This window comes from Thermobia domestica, chromosome 10, assembly GCF_964235325.1.
Source record: "Thermobia domestica chromosome 10, izTheDome1.hap1.1, whole genome shotgun sequence".
Classification (NCBI taxonomy): domain Eukaryota; kingdom Metazoa; phylum Arthropoda; class Insecta; order Zygentoma; family Lepismatidae; genus Thermobia; species Thermobia domestica.
Genome location: NC_137463.1, coordinates 189,713,626 through 189,729,157, shown reverse-complemented (window position 1 = coordinate 189,729,157; position 15,532 = coordinate 189,713,626). Strand labels below are relative to the sequence as shown.

The following is a 15,532-nucleotide window of genomic DNA, read 5'->3' as shown; positions in this document are numbered from 1 at the left end:
TGTATTTTTTTTATTGTCTGTTGAAAACTGGCAAAAATAATTAGTTATATGATAAGATATATTACCAGTGACGGCTCGAAAGTTCTGCAACAGGGAACTCACATTCAATGACGGTGGAATTAACTTTGCAACCTCCTTCTCCGGGTTAGAAAATGATCCCCTGGCTTTGGAGCTTCCAGGGATGTTTTACTTTGAAGGCATTCTTTAAATTCTGATATACGCGTACGTTACAAATATTGCAGGAAAAAAATCCCATTGTATAATCATGTATCCAATATATGTCTTACATACATAACTATTAACATTTACTTTGCATACTTCATTCAGCACAAAGAATTCAAAGTTATTCAAAAAGTGAAAAACAACATATGTTGCCAACACTTCTCAACCTATTTCTTTTAACTGAATTTTCTCAATCAAGTCTGTAAATGAAACGAAATTTCTTATTTTACATCTCATGTTACCGCCCTTTAGGCTAAAGGATACGGTTGAATTAATAAAGATTCCTGGTGGGGGCACTCGGTCGAAAAAGTGTAAAACACTTTTTTCAGGCCAGCTGCCCTCAATGAGGCTTCTCTGGGTTTTCCTCATTCACACCAGGCAAATGCCGAGTTGGTACCTAATTTATAGGTTCCAGGCTGCTTCTTTCCTTCTCTTTCCTCGGACAGTGTGCTCGCCGAGGGACGTTATCCCTCAAACATGACGGGCTAAATTGCCATAGATGTCGAAAGTCCAGAAATCTATATCTTAAATCTTGAACTAATAAAATAATAATTGGCGGAATGAGAGTGTGATTGAAAATGGGAAGATCTTGAGGAAACTCAAGAACACAATATTGTTTAACATACAATGATGTGGGCGAGGATCGAACCAAAAACTCCTCGCACCAGAGATGACCCTTCAATCGATTGTATAAACATCATTCGAATATATACCCATTAACGTACATATTTAAAAAGTGTACTTTGAAACAGACACAAAAACTAAATGGTGAAAAGTTAACTAGTTTCGTTTTTCGTATATTTATTTTTTTACTCTATCTATACTCTATTTTTGTTTATTCTAAAATAGAGACACGATAATATTTTTATGATGGATTGAAACAAGTATGCATTCAATTTCGATCGTTTCTAAAGCAAATGTGTAATTCATTCGACCATTCGTTTTCAGCACCAAAACGTAGACCAACTGTCTATAGAGAATCAACCCCCTGATGTCCGTGTTAAAGACGCGTTTACTAAGCATATACACACATGAGACAGTTGAAAATATGCATCAAGTTATGCAAATCTACCGCCGGCCGAGTTTATTGACCCCTCGTGAATGTTGTCTGTCTTGAAACTACTCTATATGCCTTGACAACTGACTATTCTCTATTTACTGTTATTTTATAATTTTCAATTACAAGTGTAATACTTACGTATTTACCTATGACTTCGCATGTTCGCTTTCACAGTAACATTTCAGTGGTAAACCCAGTTAAAATGTTGCACAAGAATATTCATTCATTCCCTAATTACTTGAAGAAAAAGTAAACATACATAAGATGTTATTAAATTCCGAAATTGTAAAATATACTATGATGACTTATTATTATTTTCCTTTATAATAATATGAATATGTGCCCGCAAACAAACAATAACTTGAAGTTCTACTGTGGATTTTTATAATCTTTAATAAAATATTAGTCATTCTTCTGTGTGTATGCGAGAAGCGGGGCAAATCCATTCCACTTCGTCCGGCTTAAGTTCCTCAGCATAGTCATACAACTTACGCTCTGCCCAATTTCCTCTTTTCCCACGGTTCCGTCAGCCAAGGAAACGGATTCTTTTTTACATCACGAGAAATGTGCGATTATATTGTACGTAAGGATAGGAGTTTAAAGGGCTGCTCTGTGATGCAGGTGATCGCTGGAAAGAGCCAAGCCAGAACACATGAACAGAGAGTAACATCAAGCATCGTGACTTCCACTATGTTGCCAAATCTCTCATAGTCATCAATCAAGATTGCGAACTCCATATTAAAATAACTAACATTTTTCCTCGGTCGTTTCTTATTCGTATACAGCAATAATCCATATTTTTCTCGATTGTTTAAATTCGTATAAATTGGGAGGGCACATGACTTTGTGACTAAATTACGGAACTGCCCCTGAATATTGTAAACCTGGAAATATAAAGTTTCAAGAAAAACCTGCTACATTCATCCTTCAGGAGTTTCCAACTTTCCTCTGCTCAATCTCATTAATTAAACGAGCTTACCAGTGAACTTAACGAAACGAACTTTATATTTTTCAGACTCAATTCTATGTTCCCTACAGAGAGATATAATGAATAAACATCTGCACAATAAAAAAAAAAAAAAAAAAAAAAACCCTCTTTTTTTCGGACAAAAAGACTGCTACTTTTTCCACAAGTGTCTATTTCTTATGTGTTTCATGATTTGAGATTTTTAGATATGTGTGTCTTTTATCTAACGTACTCAAAACTTAGGAGATATTGACGCATTTGAGTCTATAAAATACTTACATTTTTAAATAGTGCATTTAAAAGCTATAATTATATCTTATAGTTCTTGCTTATTTAACTTACTTGCATTTAAACACATCTTTTTCTTTCTGTTCCTTAGATGCTCTCAACTCACTATTTTTTACACTTTAAAAAATGTATTATTATTTACAAAACCCATTCGTTAATTTTTAAAATGTAAAGAGTGGTGACTTACTTAGATGCAACTAAAAAGAATAAAAGAACACTATGTATGCTATGAAGATAGCCTGTGAAAACATTTCAAGAATTTTGATTATGTCGAAATACAATATATTTTGGTTAATTTAAAGATTATTGAGTGTTGAGTGTTGAATATTGAGTGTTTAGCAAAAGAAGGTAAACAATAGATAATATAATACTTTGTGAGGAAGTATAGAAATACAAGAAAATAGAAATCAGTTTGTGTGACTCAAACTGATACTGGGCAAGAGGACAAGTGGATCACTATCACTGCATTTTCATTGAAATGCGTATCCTAGGAAAGAGAGAAGGTTCAAATACTTTACACAAGACTATTTTCCTCACGCAAAGAAGGGGAATTTCAGAAAATATGGTACGATAGGAGAGTAGTTGGTAAAGCATCTACTTACCAACAAGACGGTTCGTATTTGATTTCCGATTGAGCACTTATTCTTTCGCTTTACTTTTCTCCAAATGCGATCCACGGATTCATTCAACCTCTTGTCAAATGGTTACCTGGGGAAACCTACAGGGAAATGGGTAAAGACGGCCGAAAATGTTACTGATAAATATCGTTGCATTTATATGCCAATGTCATGAAAGCGTGGAGCCTTAATTCCACACTGGCAAGGATTCTGGGTAATTACTTAGGCTTAAGGATGTTAAAAGAAAATGTCTTTGCAAATTGTTAGTGAATTTAGTCAGAAGAGCACAGTTTCTGGTAATACATTTCCGAGACAACCTTTGGATTGACTTCAAGAATTTCAAATTATAAACAACAAATATAACACACTTATTTTATCTGAATACCATTCATTTTAATTTTAGAACTTCTTGTATACAATAAAAGACAAATTCTAACCAAAGCATATATAATAAAAAATAACACTATTATTTATTATATAATATATGCTTTGGTCAGAATTTGTCTTTTATTTTATTTATTTATTTATTCCTGTCTTTATTCATAAATGACGAAATGACACTCACCGATAAAGTACGTATCATATGATTTGACACGATGAAACGAGCGCTCGCATTCCCTTAACAAAACTGATATTATCACTTAGTTCCACCAAATAGTCGATTATTTTACACATGGTATATAAACAGGAACAGTACTGGCTTCTGTAAACGCATTTTAATGTTATTTTTCAAAATGTGAAAGAGAATAAGGGAAGAGAGGTGAAGGTCCAATATTCACAATTCGGAGAAAACACAAGGTATACCCGTCATTCTTAGGTCAGATATCTTGCTTATATATAATTATCTCAGCGTGTTATTATCTCTAAACTGTCACTTTTTTTTTATTTTTTTAAGAACTAACTTTTATCATTCGATGGTATTCTATACTAATAATTGATAACTGAAAAAAACTACTGTCGCTTTCACACCAATTAATAATAGGCCACTGTTTAACTCTCTATTTTTAATTGTGTTCACAAGTCTAAGTTGCTACATTACTGGATAAATGTAACCTACAATTCGAAATCTGAATCCTTGTATCTGTGTGTAGTCATGTTTCTAAAAATGAATACTCCGAACATCAAGCGCTATATCCTTACTTTTAAAGACAAAATCTTCGCAAACATAGCGCCTTCATCTACCGTCTGCAGCTTTTCTTGTATGCTTATGGACCAAAACAAATTATTTAAGTCAACAGCATTAAAAGGAAGAAGGTAGATTTTGAGTTTATAAACAATATTTAGTATAAAAAAAAAAACAGTGAATTTGAACATCTGCAACACTGGATTTTCTCGAAAAACAAAATAGAAACATAATATACAATAATGACTCTTAATATTTGTCTACCTATAGAAATAAGAGAAAACTTACATATAACTTTTCAAAATTCACTTTACATAATAAAAGAATACATAAAATGTTAAATTTAAATTAAAGTAATGAATTCTCCACAAATCTTTCTTGCTTTATTTATATCACATCATCTTCAATTACAGGGCATTCTTATAAAAATACATACACTTATTAAAATATTAATTTCACAGTAGATGATATTTCTATAAATCTTCCACATATTACACGAATGTAATTAATGACTAAATTATTTAATGATTTGAACACATATACAAAAAATTAATGACTCAAATTAACGTTCGCGTAATACTGAGCGAATCAGGCAAGAAAATTTATTTCCTTAGACGACTTGAGACAGAATGATGTATACTGAGGAACAGGAAATTTATATAAACAATAATAATTACAAAATACAACTTCACAATATATCTGACTCAACTACAAGTTTAGTACAATGTATAGATACAAGAAGTCGAAACATTCTATTGCAACAATCAAGAACGGTTTCACTACTATTTACCACTTGATCAGGGTAAGGTTTATACGCTTAAAATAAAAGAAGGATAAATATACTAAGTTTATTCTTCCACTCTTCATAAAAATTAGTTTACTACCCTACAACTACCTAATTAAACTTGAACTTAAGGAACACGACGGCTTATCTTCTACGAAGCAAAGGTTTGCCACTGGGTCCTATTTTATGGTAAGCTAATCCAATCAAGATTCTTATAACTCACTCTTAAGATCTTGCATCATACTATCTTCTCACTTTCTTTATCAAAATATCTCTTTCCCACAGGCTTCTCAACTAGTATTATATACCCGACATGCCTATAAGAAACATATACCGCCCAGTTTAAACCCTATTTCATTACCTAGATGTCATTCGGTATAAAATACTATTATGAAATTCTGCATTGTGTAGCAAGTAATTTCAGAAGATACAAATAAGAAAAAAACAGGTAATGACACACCTTCAATGTATACATGGTGAACAAGTAACTTATCTTATACGTAAAATGTATAATTTCTTTTATTTGTATCAAACACTAAATCCTAATATTCTGAAGAGAAATATTCTTATACAATAGCTGGAACGATATTAAAATGCTACATGTAGTATTTTCATTATTTCGTTTGTTTGAGAGTATACGAACATTAAGAAAACTTACTAAAAACTTGTACACGGTAATAGAAATAATTTACTTCCCTCTGTGAAAAATATTTTGTTACCATCTTGTCCTTCTTCTTAAGCTCAATTGAATTTTATTACATATTAATTGTTTTGTAGTAGTAATTTTATTTATGGAAATGATGAATGATGAATGGCGGTTGAATCTTGGTCTTAACTATCTTATGAATGAACTGGTACATTTGAGTAAGTACAGTAGTCTAAACGTCAAAAGAAAATATTGTCTTTAATTTGCAGAAAAGTAAGATTAACAATGCATTAGGAAGACATTTTCAAAATATTATTAAAACAACTCTTACAGAAGGATGTAGGGATTTACTCATTTTTAACTTGAAAGCAATTCTGAAAAAAAAAAAAAAAAGTTATTGTTACCGTCTGAACAAATTATTTGACATGACATCAGCAGAAGGCTAACAAAATTTGATGTAACTCCACCCACAAACGGTTGTGTCAGTGTTGCTAGCCGTCCGAAAACCCTTGTTCAGAGTATACGTTCAACTACAAATATATAACGTCTCGATTCCTATTTTAATGTATGTTGAAGCCATCTGAGAAGTAAAGTTCACCAATAATGAAGTAGTGAAAACCCTTATTTAGAATATGCGTTCAACTAGAAAATCATAACGTTCCGATTCCTACTTTAACGTATATTGAAGCCATCTGAAAAGAAGTAGAGTTCACCAAGTAATAAAGTAGTGATAGGAAATTATTTCTCTTCGTTCTTTTACTGTAGTCTTGTAAGTTGCATCATGCTATTGCGTGAAAATATAAAATTGTTTAATAACTTTTAATGTGTATTATGTGTCTTGTCAGAAATATCTAATATAATAAAAGAAATATAAAATAAATAATTAACTACCAACTAATAAAAGTTGGTTTATCATTGCAATTAAATTCTTTGTTAATACCTGCCATCCAATAATAATTCACTGGTATTACTATTTCCGTCACAGTTTCTTCAAAAATTTACTGCATCCCTGATAGATTTAGCTTGTACTTATTATACAACAGAAACAAATATTCTTCCAAATTAATAAAAGGTCGGTACTGATGTTACGCCACTATAAATAGTCCAGAAAATAACCTTATTGTATTTGTTACCACCAAATGCTGTGATTTTATATCTTCAACATTTCTTCCACACGCCTCAACAGTACGAATAAAATAATTTTATTATTATTATATTATTATTATTATTATTATTATTATTATTATTATTATTATTATTATTATTATTATTATACACTTCTAAATCTCGTAATCTTACTTCGTAAGTCTAAGGTTATTTTATTAATTCATCAATAATTATAAATTCACTGCATATACATAAGAATAAATTTTATTAAGATATTAAATATATATTTTATATCTGTGAAATTATCCCAATTTAGAACATTGAATTAATGAATGCTAAATTTCTCAATAAATGAACATATTGAAGTATGTCTACAAAGTAGTGAGCATTTTGTGCACGTGATGGCATTAGACAGGCTGTATGAGCTGCAGCGGTTCAGGCTTAACGTTATTTGATAGTTGACAGTTGAAGCTAGTAGATGTGTAAAACGCGGTAGAATGAGACGTACGATATTGCGTCGGGAAGATGAGTAAATTTTCTTCAAAACTGCGCTACATTTTATGCTAAAGGAGCAAATGCTGCTCAGGCCCGTGAAGAAATCTGGGTTGTGTACGTCCAAGATACGCTATCAAAAGCAACAGCCAAAAAATTATTCAGTCGCTTTTGTTATGGAAATTTCTGTGTCCAAGATACTCCTCACACTGGGCGACCACCACAGTGCAAGTAGATGATATTCTAGTAAAAGACGATCAAGGTCGGCATGTACGAAGTCATGACATCGCCAAGAACGTAAACAAATAACACAAGAGCGTAAATCGTTTGGAAAAAGCTGGCTACAAAAAAAAGAGTCGAAGTTTGGGTGCCACAGGATCCGATTCAAAAACATTTTCTCGATTGAATTTCTATTTGTGAATTTCTACTGAGACGTAACGAACTTGAGCTATTTCTGAAGTGATGGATTACCAATGATGAAAAGTAGATAATCTACAAAAAAGTACTAAAAAGATCGTAGCTGAAGATGCTTCATAGTCTGAGGCAAAACCACACTGAAGTCCAGAGAAGTTATGCTGTGTTTCGTACGATTGGAAGGGTATCGTGCATCACGAGCTTGCTTCCAGCGGGCAGAACAACAGTCTCAGACCTGTACTGTCGACAATTAGGGCGAATGCACCTAGCAATTCAAAACAAACGACCGGAACTGCGCAGCAAAAAAGGTTGTCGTATACTACGTCAACAACGCCAGACTGCATACATCTTTAACGACCCGTCAAAATTGGAGAACTTGGCTTTGAGGTTTTAATGCATCCACCGTATAGCCAGGACCTAGCACCGTCAGACTATCATTTGTTTGGTTCTCTAAAGAACTCGCTGAATGGTGTTAAGTTAGTTTCAAAATAGGCCTGTGAAAACTTAGCGTTACAAGTTTCTGACCAGAAATCTCAGTTCTATGGCGACGGAATTGTGGTGTTGCCGAAAAATGGCAGGTAGGTCATCGAAGAAATTGGTACATACGTGGTTTCATAATGTTATTTTCAACTTACAATAAATTTCTTCTCAATTTTGACCTCCAACGGTTCCATACTTTTTAGACAACTTGATGTATATGATTACAAATAGTAACCCACTTTTCATTATCTGATCTACAAATATATATAATAATTACAGATAAAATAAGTAAGAAAATAGGGTATTTATCATTAGTTTTAACAAACTGTTTTTCCTTAGATTTTATTAGTAAGATAAGATTTACTATTAGAATGTATTTGTTCAAAAAATACACTATAAAGGAGAATCAGGCTACGAAGTTCTTTGATTTCAAGCTGAAATTCAATGAACTCTTACAATTCTGGCAGAACACGATCTTCCAAGAACATAATAAAAACAAAATATCACCGTTGTGTTCACATACAGGAACACATACATGTATGTTGCATTATAGGAACTATTCTAAGAATAAAACGTTTGCAAATTAGACATGCGAATAGACCACTGCGCTAATTCTTTAATAGATCATACTAAACGCTGTACAATAAACATATGAGAATGTTGTCACATGAGTTGATATTTGATATTTGGGAAGAATACTCTTTTTAATCATTAAACTGAACAATAGTTCACTATAAAATTACATCAAAATATGGACGTATTAAAATGAACTTTCTTTGAAAATATTACTACACGGGAAAAGCTATCTTATGTCACTCTAGTTTTGACTCAAATGCATTCTAAAATTAATTTGCCATTTCTGCAACTTATAATTACACTTTCGTCAAATGTTAAATAAATTATGAACACAGTCTTACGAATAATCAAAAATGAGCAGACTACTCTAAATCATAGTTAACTTCATTGTTATCAGTCATAATAATACAAACATTCTTAAAAATATCACAAAGTATCTTACATTTAGTTATATGCACACACTGGGAGTCCTTTGTTCTACGGACATTACTAAATATTACATCAATAAACAATAATTATCTGAAACAACATTACTTTCAGAATTTATTGAAAGTACTTTTAAAGTTTGGGCTATTATCTTATATTTTTAGGATTTATAAAATAAAAAAGAGGAAACAACTGCAAATAAAAAATGTTTTCTGAAATTTAACAAATATACACGTTAACGTATATGGCAATTTGTTATATTCTTAGGAAATCGAATACAAATACAAAGAAACCAAATAATGTGAGGGTTTTTATAATACGAGAACTTATCGCGGTACAGCACAAGGCTATATTGTAACCGACAAACTCTCATTAATTTTAACGTATATACCCACAATATATCAATGCTATTACAATCAAACAACGTGTATAAAGTTCGACACACTTATCCTATTTTCAGTAACTTCTGCACTAGAAATCAATTTTGTAATCGCTCTTCCTTTTATTATTTTAAAAGGCTAAGAGGTTGCAAAACGCAGGTGGTTTTTATCCAGGTGCAATATTATTATGTATTATTTATATTAACTATCTTGAATATATTTTTTTTTTTCGTGAAATATTGGAAATTATAGAAACTTTCTCCCCCAGGTAGAAACTTGAATATATTTTATAGGATGATCATCAATATTCTGAGAATTAGGAACCCCTATACACAAATCGTCGTCGGCAATTCAAAACCTGCTATGTGCATTTTTTCAGGAGAAGCGAAAAACAGTATCCTGGTTAGATTTTTCGCTTTATAAAAGTGATGTTATAAGTAATATTTGATGCTGCACGTAACTTGATATCTTCTCAAGTTACTTGAGAAGGTATCAAGTTACGTGCAGCATCAAATATTACTTATAACATCACTTTTATAAAGCGAAAAATCTAACCAGGATACTGTTTTTCGCTTCTCCTGAAAAATGCACATAGCAGGTTTTGAATTGCCGACGACGAAATATTAAGAACTATTTTTATTATCGCTCCTCCGGGGGATTTTTGCAGTAGACGAAAGTGGGTAATAATTTTAAATAAATCGCCAGGATAAAAAAGAATTCTGACTGAATGTGTCTTCATGTTTAATGATGGGTTGTAACATAGGTTGGTCAAAATATCAGGATATTGCCTTCCCTAAGGTGGTTAGCCTCCGCAGAATGCTGAAAATAAATGGTAGCATAAATTATGACAAAAGTAACCGTAATTGAGTTTGCTATCGTATCTTTTGGTTATAATGGCATCAATAGTACATATTGAGACGCAAATTCTCGCCGTATTGAAATCAAATAACGGAGCAGTTAAAGTTATAAGTAATTTAGGCGTACAAGATAATTCATATATAACAAAGAGTACTATTTGCTATTGTATTCCCTTCTACTTTGTAATTTGAAATGACTTCTATTTAACACAAATAAACATCAAAAAGTAGGTGCGTGCCGAATTTCTGAAGAAGGGTATTTTCTCCCCTCAATTATAGTTCAGAACGAATTGGTAGTTTAACAGTGAGATTCCTGCCAATATATCAAACATATAAGTCTCACCATTCTAAATATACCCTCTGACTTTTTGAAATGAGCTCGTGCAATGTAGAATTACAGTACGATTATTATTATAGAAAAACATCAAAGCTCTAATGCAATTGAACAGCTAGTCCGTAGCTTTAATGCACCTGACTTAGCTATTCATACACTGAAAACATATGTGTATTATTATTAACAAAACGAATGAAAGGATCGAGTTATTTGAGATGTCAATCAATACCTTATACAAAAGAAGATATCAGGAACCCACTTACTGACGTTTTTAAAGAAGATATCTCCAAACATTTTGACACCAAGATTATCTCCTTTCCCACGCTTTCCACGCTACGACCCTATACCCAGAATTTAAAAATGTGGTAATTCAATTTGGTGGCGTATTATTAAAAGAAAATAATCATTTGTATTATTAGATTCTATTATTTTGAATGGAAAAATACAAAATTAGAATATAATTAGCCCTCATTCGTAATAGCCCTCGTAGAGATACTTATATCCGAGATAAATCAAATTCGGAAGTCATATGAAGGTAAAGCTTTCACAACAATAAAAGGTATTTATTTTCATTTTATTTCACTCTTTAAAATACACATATAATGAAAATAAACAATTTGCGTTTTACTGTTAAGCTCCACACTTTTATCTTACAGCAGTTATACCACGGACCAAGACGGGGACATATAGCCTCGATGCTGACGTCCCTATTAATCTTCCTACTCATTCATTCTTTCAAAGACAGGGGCGTGGTGGGCCACATTGTTCACTTTGGGAACTCATACCTTAAAGCATTATTGGTTCCAATCTATCATTCCATTTAAACGTGTTACGTTATTCTTCTAACGTAATACTTTTGGACTACAAATAAACCAACAAAACAAAAGAAAAAAATAACATATAGATTTCTTTGACATTGGCAGTGTACTCTTAAAGCCATATTTTAAATGAAAAAAATCACTGTGTAAATAAGACTAAAAAATCACCATGGATATTTTAACATTAACAGTTATCTCTTTGATAATCATCAATTAAGCAGGGAATCGACAAAGTACATTGAGCTCGTGAATTATATTACGTTTATTTGGCGTTTAAAATGAAGTTTCTTTTGTAGAATGATTTGCTAAGCCGAGCATATAATTTAAAAATAACTTGAAGTTCCACAAAGGTTAAACTTTCCAAGGAATTCACCGTTCAACAAGATCAAGCATCCTCGTTGTAAGCGTTCGTCGCGAACGTTCTGCACAGAATAACCACATGACTTGAGATATGTTTAGAAAAGTGTATTGTAAGTTCTAGGTATTTGCCTACACCTTATAATATAGTGTGTCCCAAACAGCAGTCCACCTACTTAACAAACAAACCTTACCAACTAAGAAAAGTAACAAACACTCAATGTCAAAAGCACTACTAAACATGGCGCCATGTCTAGTTTTTCTTCCTCCTTCCACTACATAAGAAATCACGTCACCAAATCCACATACCATTTACAAAAACTACGATCACCTCTACGAAATGGTGATTTATTCAAAATATGGTGACCCAGTCATTCTGTCGTAATTCGGATGCTTTAACCGAAAATGTGCAAGAAGGCTGTCACTTCGAGTATATGTTGAATGACACACTGGGCATTCATGTCTTCCTGGGAAATGTACGTGATAGTGATTTCTAATATGAGATACTATTTTACCACACATTTTACACTTATGATGATTTCCTGGACCTGGCAGTCTTTCAAAGGCATACCGCATATGCCAAGTTTTTGACCCTGCAACAGGAAAAAAAATATCACGATCGAGCAAAGATTTTGTCTTCGTTTTACACAGAGAAATTTATAAAATTACAAAGTTATACCTTGTAATTTGGGGATAATTTATAATACAACAAATTATGTCACATCAGAAAGAAATGAAAAACATTATTTAAAAAAAAGAAGAAAAAATTAGCAACTGTATAGATTACGCGGAGAAAACATACACGAGCAACAAACAGTGTGTGATGAAAAATTATGTACGATAATTATTAACAAAAAGAAATGAAGCTCCACTGAAAAACGCACACATGCGTTAGTAAGCTTAAATAAGGCGATATAATATAAAATCGAGTGTATTATCAACTTTCTATATAAACATAATATTGTACATAGAACTCAATATTCGAAATGTGACGCGTACTACAAATCAAGACAAAATAGAATAAACCACTAATCTTTTAATTGATCGCAAGTGTCAGCCAATCTGACTTCAAGATTGAGGTAAAGCGATTCTTCTCGACCTTAGTTTATTACAGTAGATCAAGCTGTCCTTATTTTTTAATGAAGGAGAGGTAAATATAATAGTAACTGACTAATATATTAATATAATAGTAATTGCTAAATTTCCAGCATGTCCTACCAAAAAAAAAAAAAAAAAAAAAAAAAAAAAAAAAAAAAAAAAAAAAAAAAGATTCGAAGATGGATCAAAATTGGGCCTGAAACTGAATATTTGACTTACAACTGATGACTCAAATCAACTAAACGAAAATGCAGTAAGTGTGTGTGTATGAAAGAAAGGGAGGAGGAAGGTGGGAAGCGAAGCAAAGATCTCTAGAAGTGAGGGTAGATTTTGGTATGTAATTATATTTTACACAACACGGAAAAGTTTCATGATAAAACATGGATAAGACAAATAAAAATTGTTTTGAACACTGTAGTTGAGCATTTTTTGGTATTTATGTATCTAAACTAAAACTTTAAACGCTTATGCCAACCTACCAGTGTTCGTTCAAGAAAACAATCGAAATTTTAAGAAAAATCCATTACTTTTAATAATATTTACATAAAACTAATAATTATACAAAAATGGTTTATTATATACGCCTTATAAATTGCTTGTTTTCATATTCCTATATATTAATGAGTTCTAAATATATCATCATCCCCTTTTGAGGCACGTTAACTAAATATACTATAAAAAAAAAAAAAGTTCGGTGGGTTTTGTTGTCACCCAGTAACTGATTCGAATAAAACTCATTCATATACTAAATTCATTTTCGTGACTGCATTCGAAGTATCATAAAATTCCTTGTATTTTGAGTTGAGATTTAAAAAAAAAAATCGTAGTGCATATTCTGGATAGGACTTATTAATATGGAATAAGACCAATATGCTATTATTATAATTGTTTTTAAAATAACGAGTTCTTGCAAGTCAATGCCTAGCAATCGAATATCTTCTCTAATATCCAAATAGTAACAGCCTAATTAAAGTAACTGCCATCCGGTAAAGTTCGGTCTTCCGGTTTGAGAAGTATTGCTTTTTTAATAATAATAATAATAATAAAAAAAAAGTATGTTGCTTTTCACTTGATCTATTCGAAATTTTATGTATCAAAGCTTGTAGTATGGTATTAGCCATTTCGTTGACTGTTGTACGAATATTTACCGGTATTATCCAGCATTGTATCGTGCCCAATGTCCAGCAACACTTCAAGCACCACAATATCAAATGTATTTAATAACTGTACCTCATTCAAATCTTGTACTAATATTATCAATGCAAGTTGTGAAGAAATTATTGATGTATGAAAATCACTCACAGAACCTTTGTTTTTTATTCACCCATACTACAGTTACTACAAAAGAAGTGGTATTAACTTTTAGTATCCGGAGTGACTCTTTGGAGATACTTCCGTGTAAGGTTCGGAGTATGAAACAACTCAATCGAGACACCACGCTATTTGCACATTTAAACCTTATTAATTTCAACTTTTTCGGTATGAAATCTATGCACTAGTATGCATTTTATTCTGAAGACATACCAGACAGCTGCTGGTTACAGAAATTCCGTGGCTATTTTAAAAGTGGAGGAACGTAACCTTCTTATGTTTGCAGAAGTCAACTTTTGACAAGGAAAATATAATAATCAGTTAGATACTGTTGCCCTTTCAACTTTGTCTTTAATCATACCACTGGGGATAGACAAGGGAGAGGCAGGTTTTGTTATGAAGCGAAGAAAAAAGGATTTATTGCTGCGTGTGGTTGCAGCACATGGTTGCAACACGTAAGGGCGAAAAAAATGCGTTTGCTTATTTCGACTCTTACTATCTTCGATTGTAAAATGCATACGTTTTTCTTTCTCTTTTCATGAGTGTGTTGTCACTCTGGCTGGTGCATTTGAAAGATGTTCTTACCTTGATATTTTCGTATTAGTGCATACTACTTTTCATATATGGTTGAATGTATTTGTGTGTTAGAGTAGGTAATGGCGTCGCGGAATGATCTCGGTTTAGAAGAAATTCATGGATCGAAACACTTCCCTCATAGTTGTGCGGATCAATTTCCCCAAAATGTTCCGGGACCGATGTATTACCTGTTGTGCACCCTTTGCAAGCACTATGTTCCTTCCATCAATACAATAATATTTATAAGACTTTCGTCAATCATTCTATCAACTTTGTGGGCCTACGCGTATTAGGCATCTCGGTCATTTGAAAATAACTCTGTATTTTGTTGTAACATTTCTTTCAAAATCAGTTCCGTTGATATAGTAATTCTGAGGAGTGTCCTGATTATGGTATGTATCCTATAGTAGCACTGCTGATATATCTTTTAAAGAACATTTTCACGTATATTTTACGTGCATCGTTTAGTTTTACGGCGGTAGATAGGGTGAAACACTAAAATTTTCATTTAAAAAATTGTAAGTATTCTGTTTTACTCCATAACTCCCCTACTTGATTTCATTGGTTGTGGGTAAACCATACTTATTATAAAACTTTCG

General features: G+C 32.2%; 1 protein-coding gene across 6 annotated transcripts in view; it reads right to left on the bottom strand.

The window, feature by feature from the left end:
- LOC145662895 (uncharacterized) overlaps positions 1-15,532 on the bottom strand; it is a 246,747-nt gene that overhangs the window by 46,043 nt on the left and 185,172 nt on the right. Inside the window, exon 5 of one of the 6 annotated variants that reach the window (XM_081728890.1) lies at positions 10,199-12,541. The exons of the other annotated variants lie outside the window; for them this stretch is intronic. Coding sequence (XP_081585016.1) covers positions 12,297-12,541 — 245 coding nt within the window. The 3' untranslated portion in view covers positions 10,199-12,296. Of the gene's footprint in view, positions 1-10,198; positions 12,542-15,532 lie in introns of those variants that run through there. 6 annotated transcript variants of the gene reach the window in all.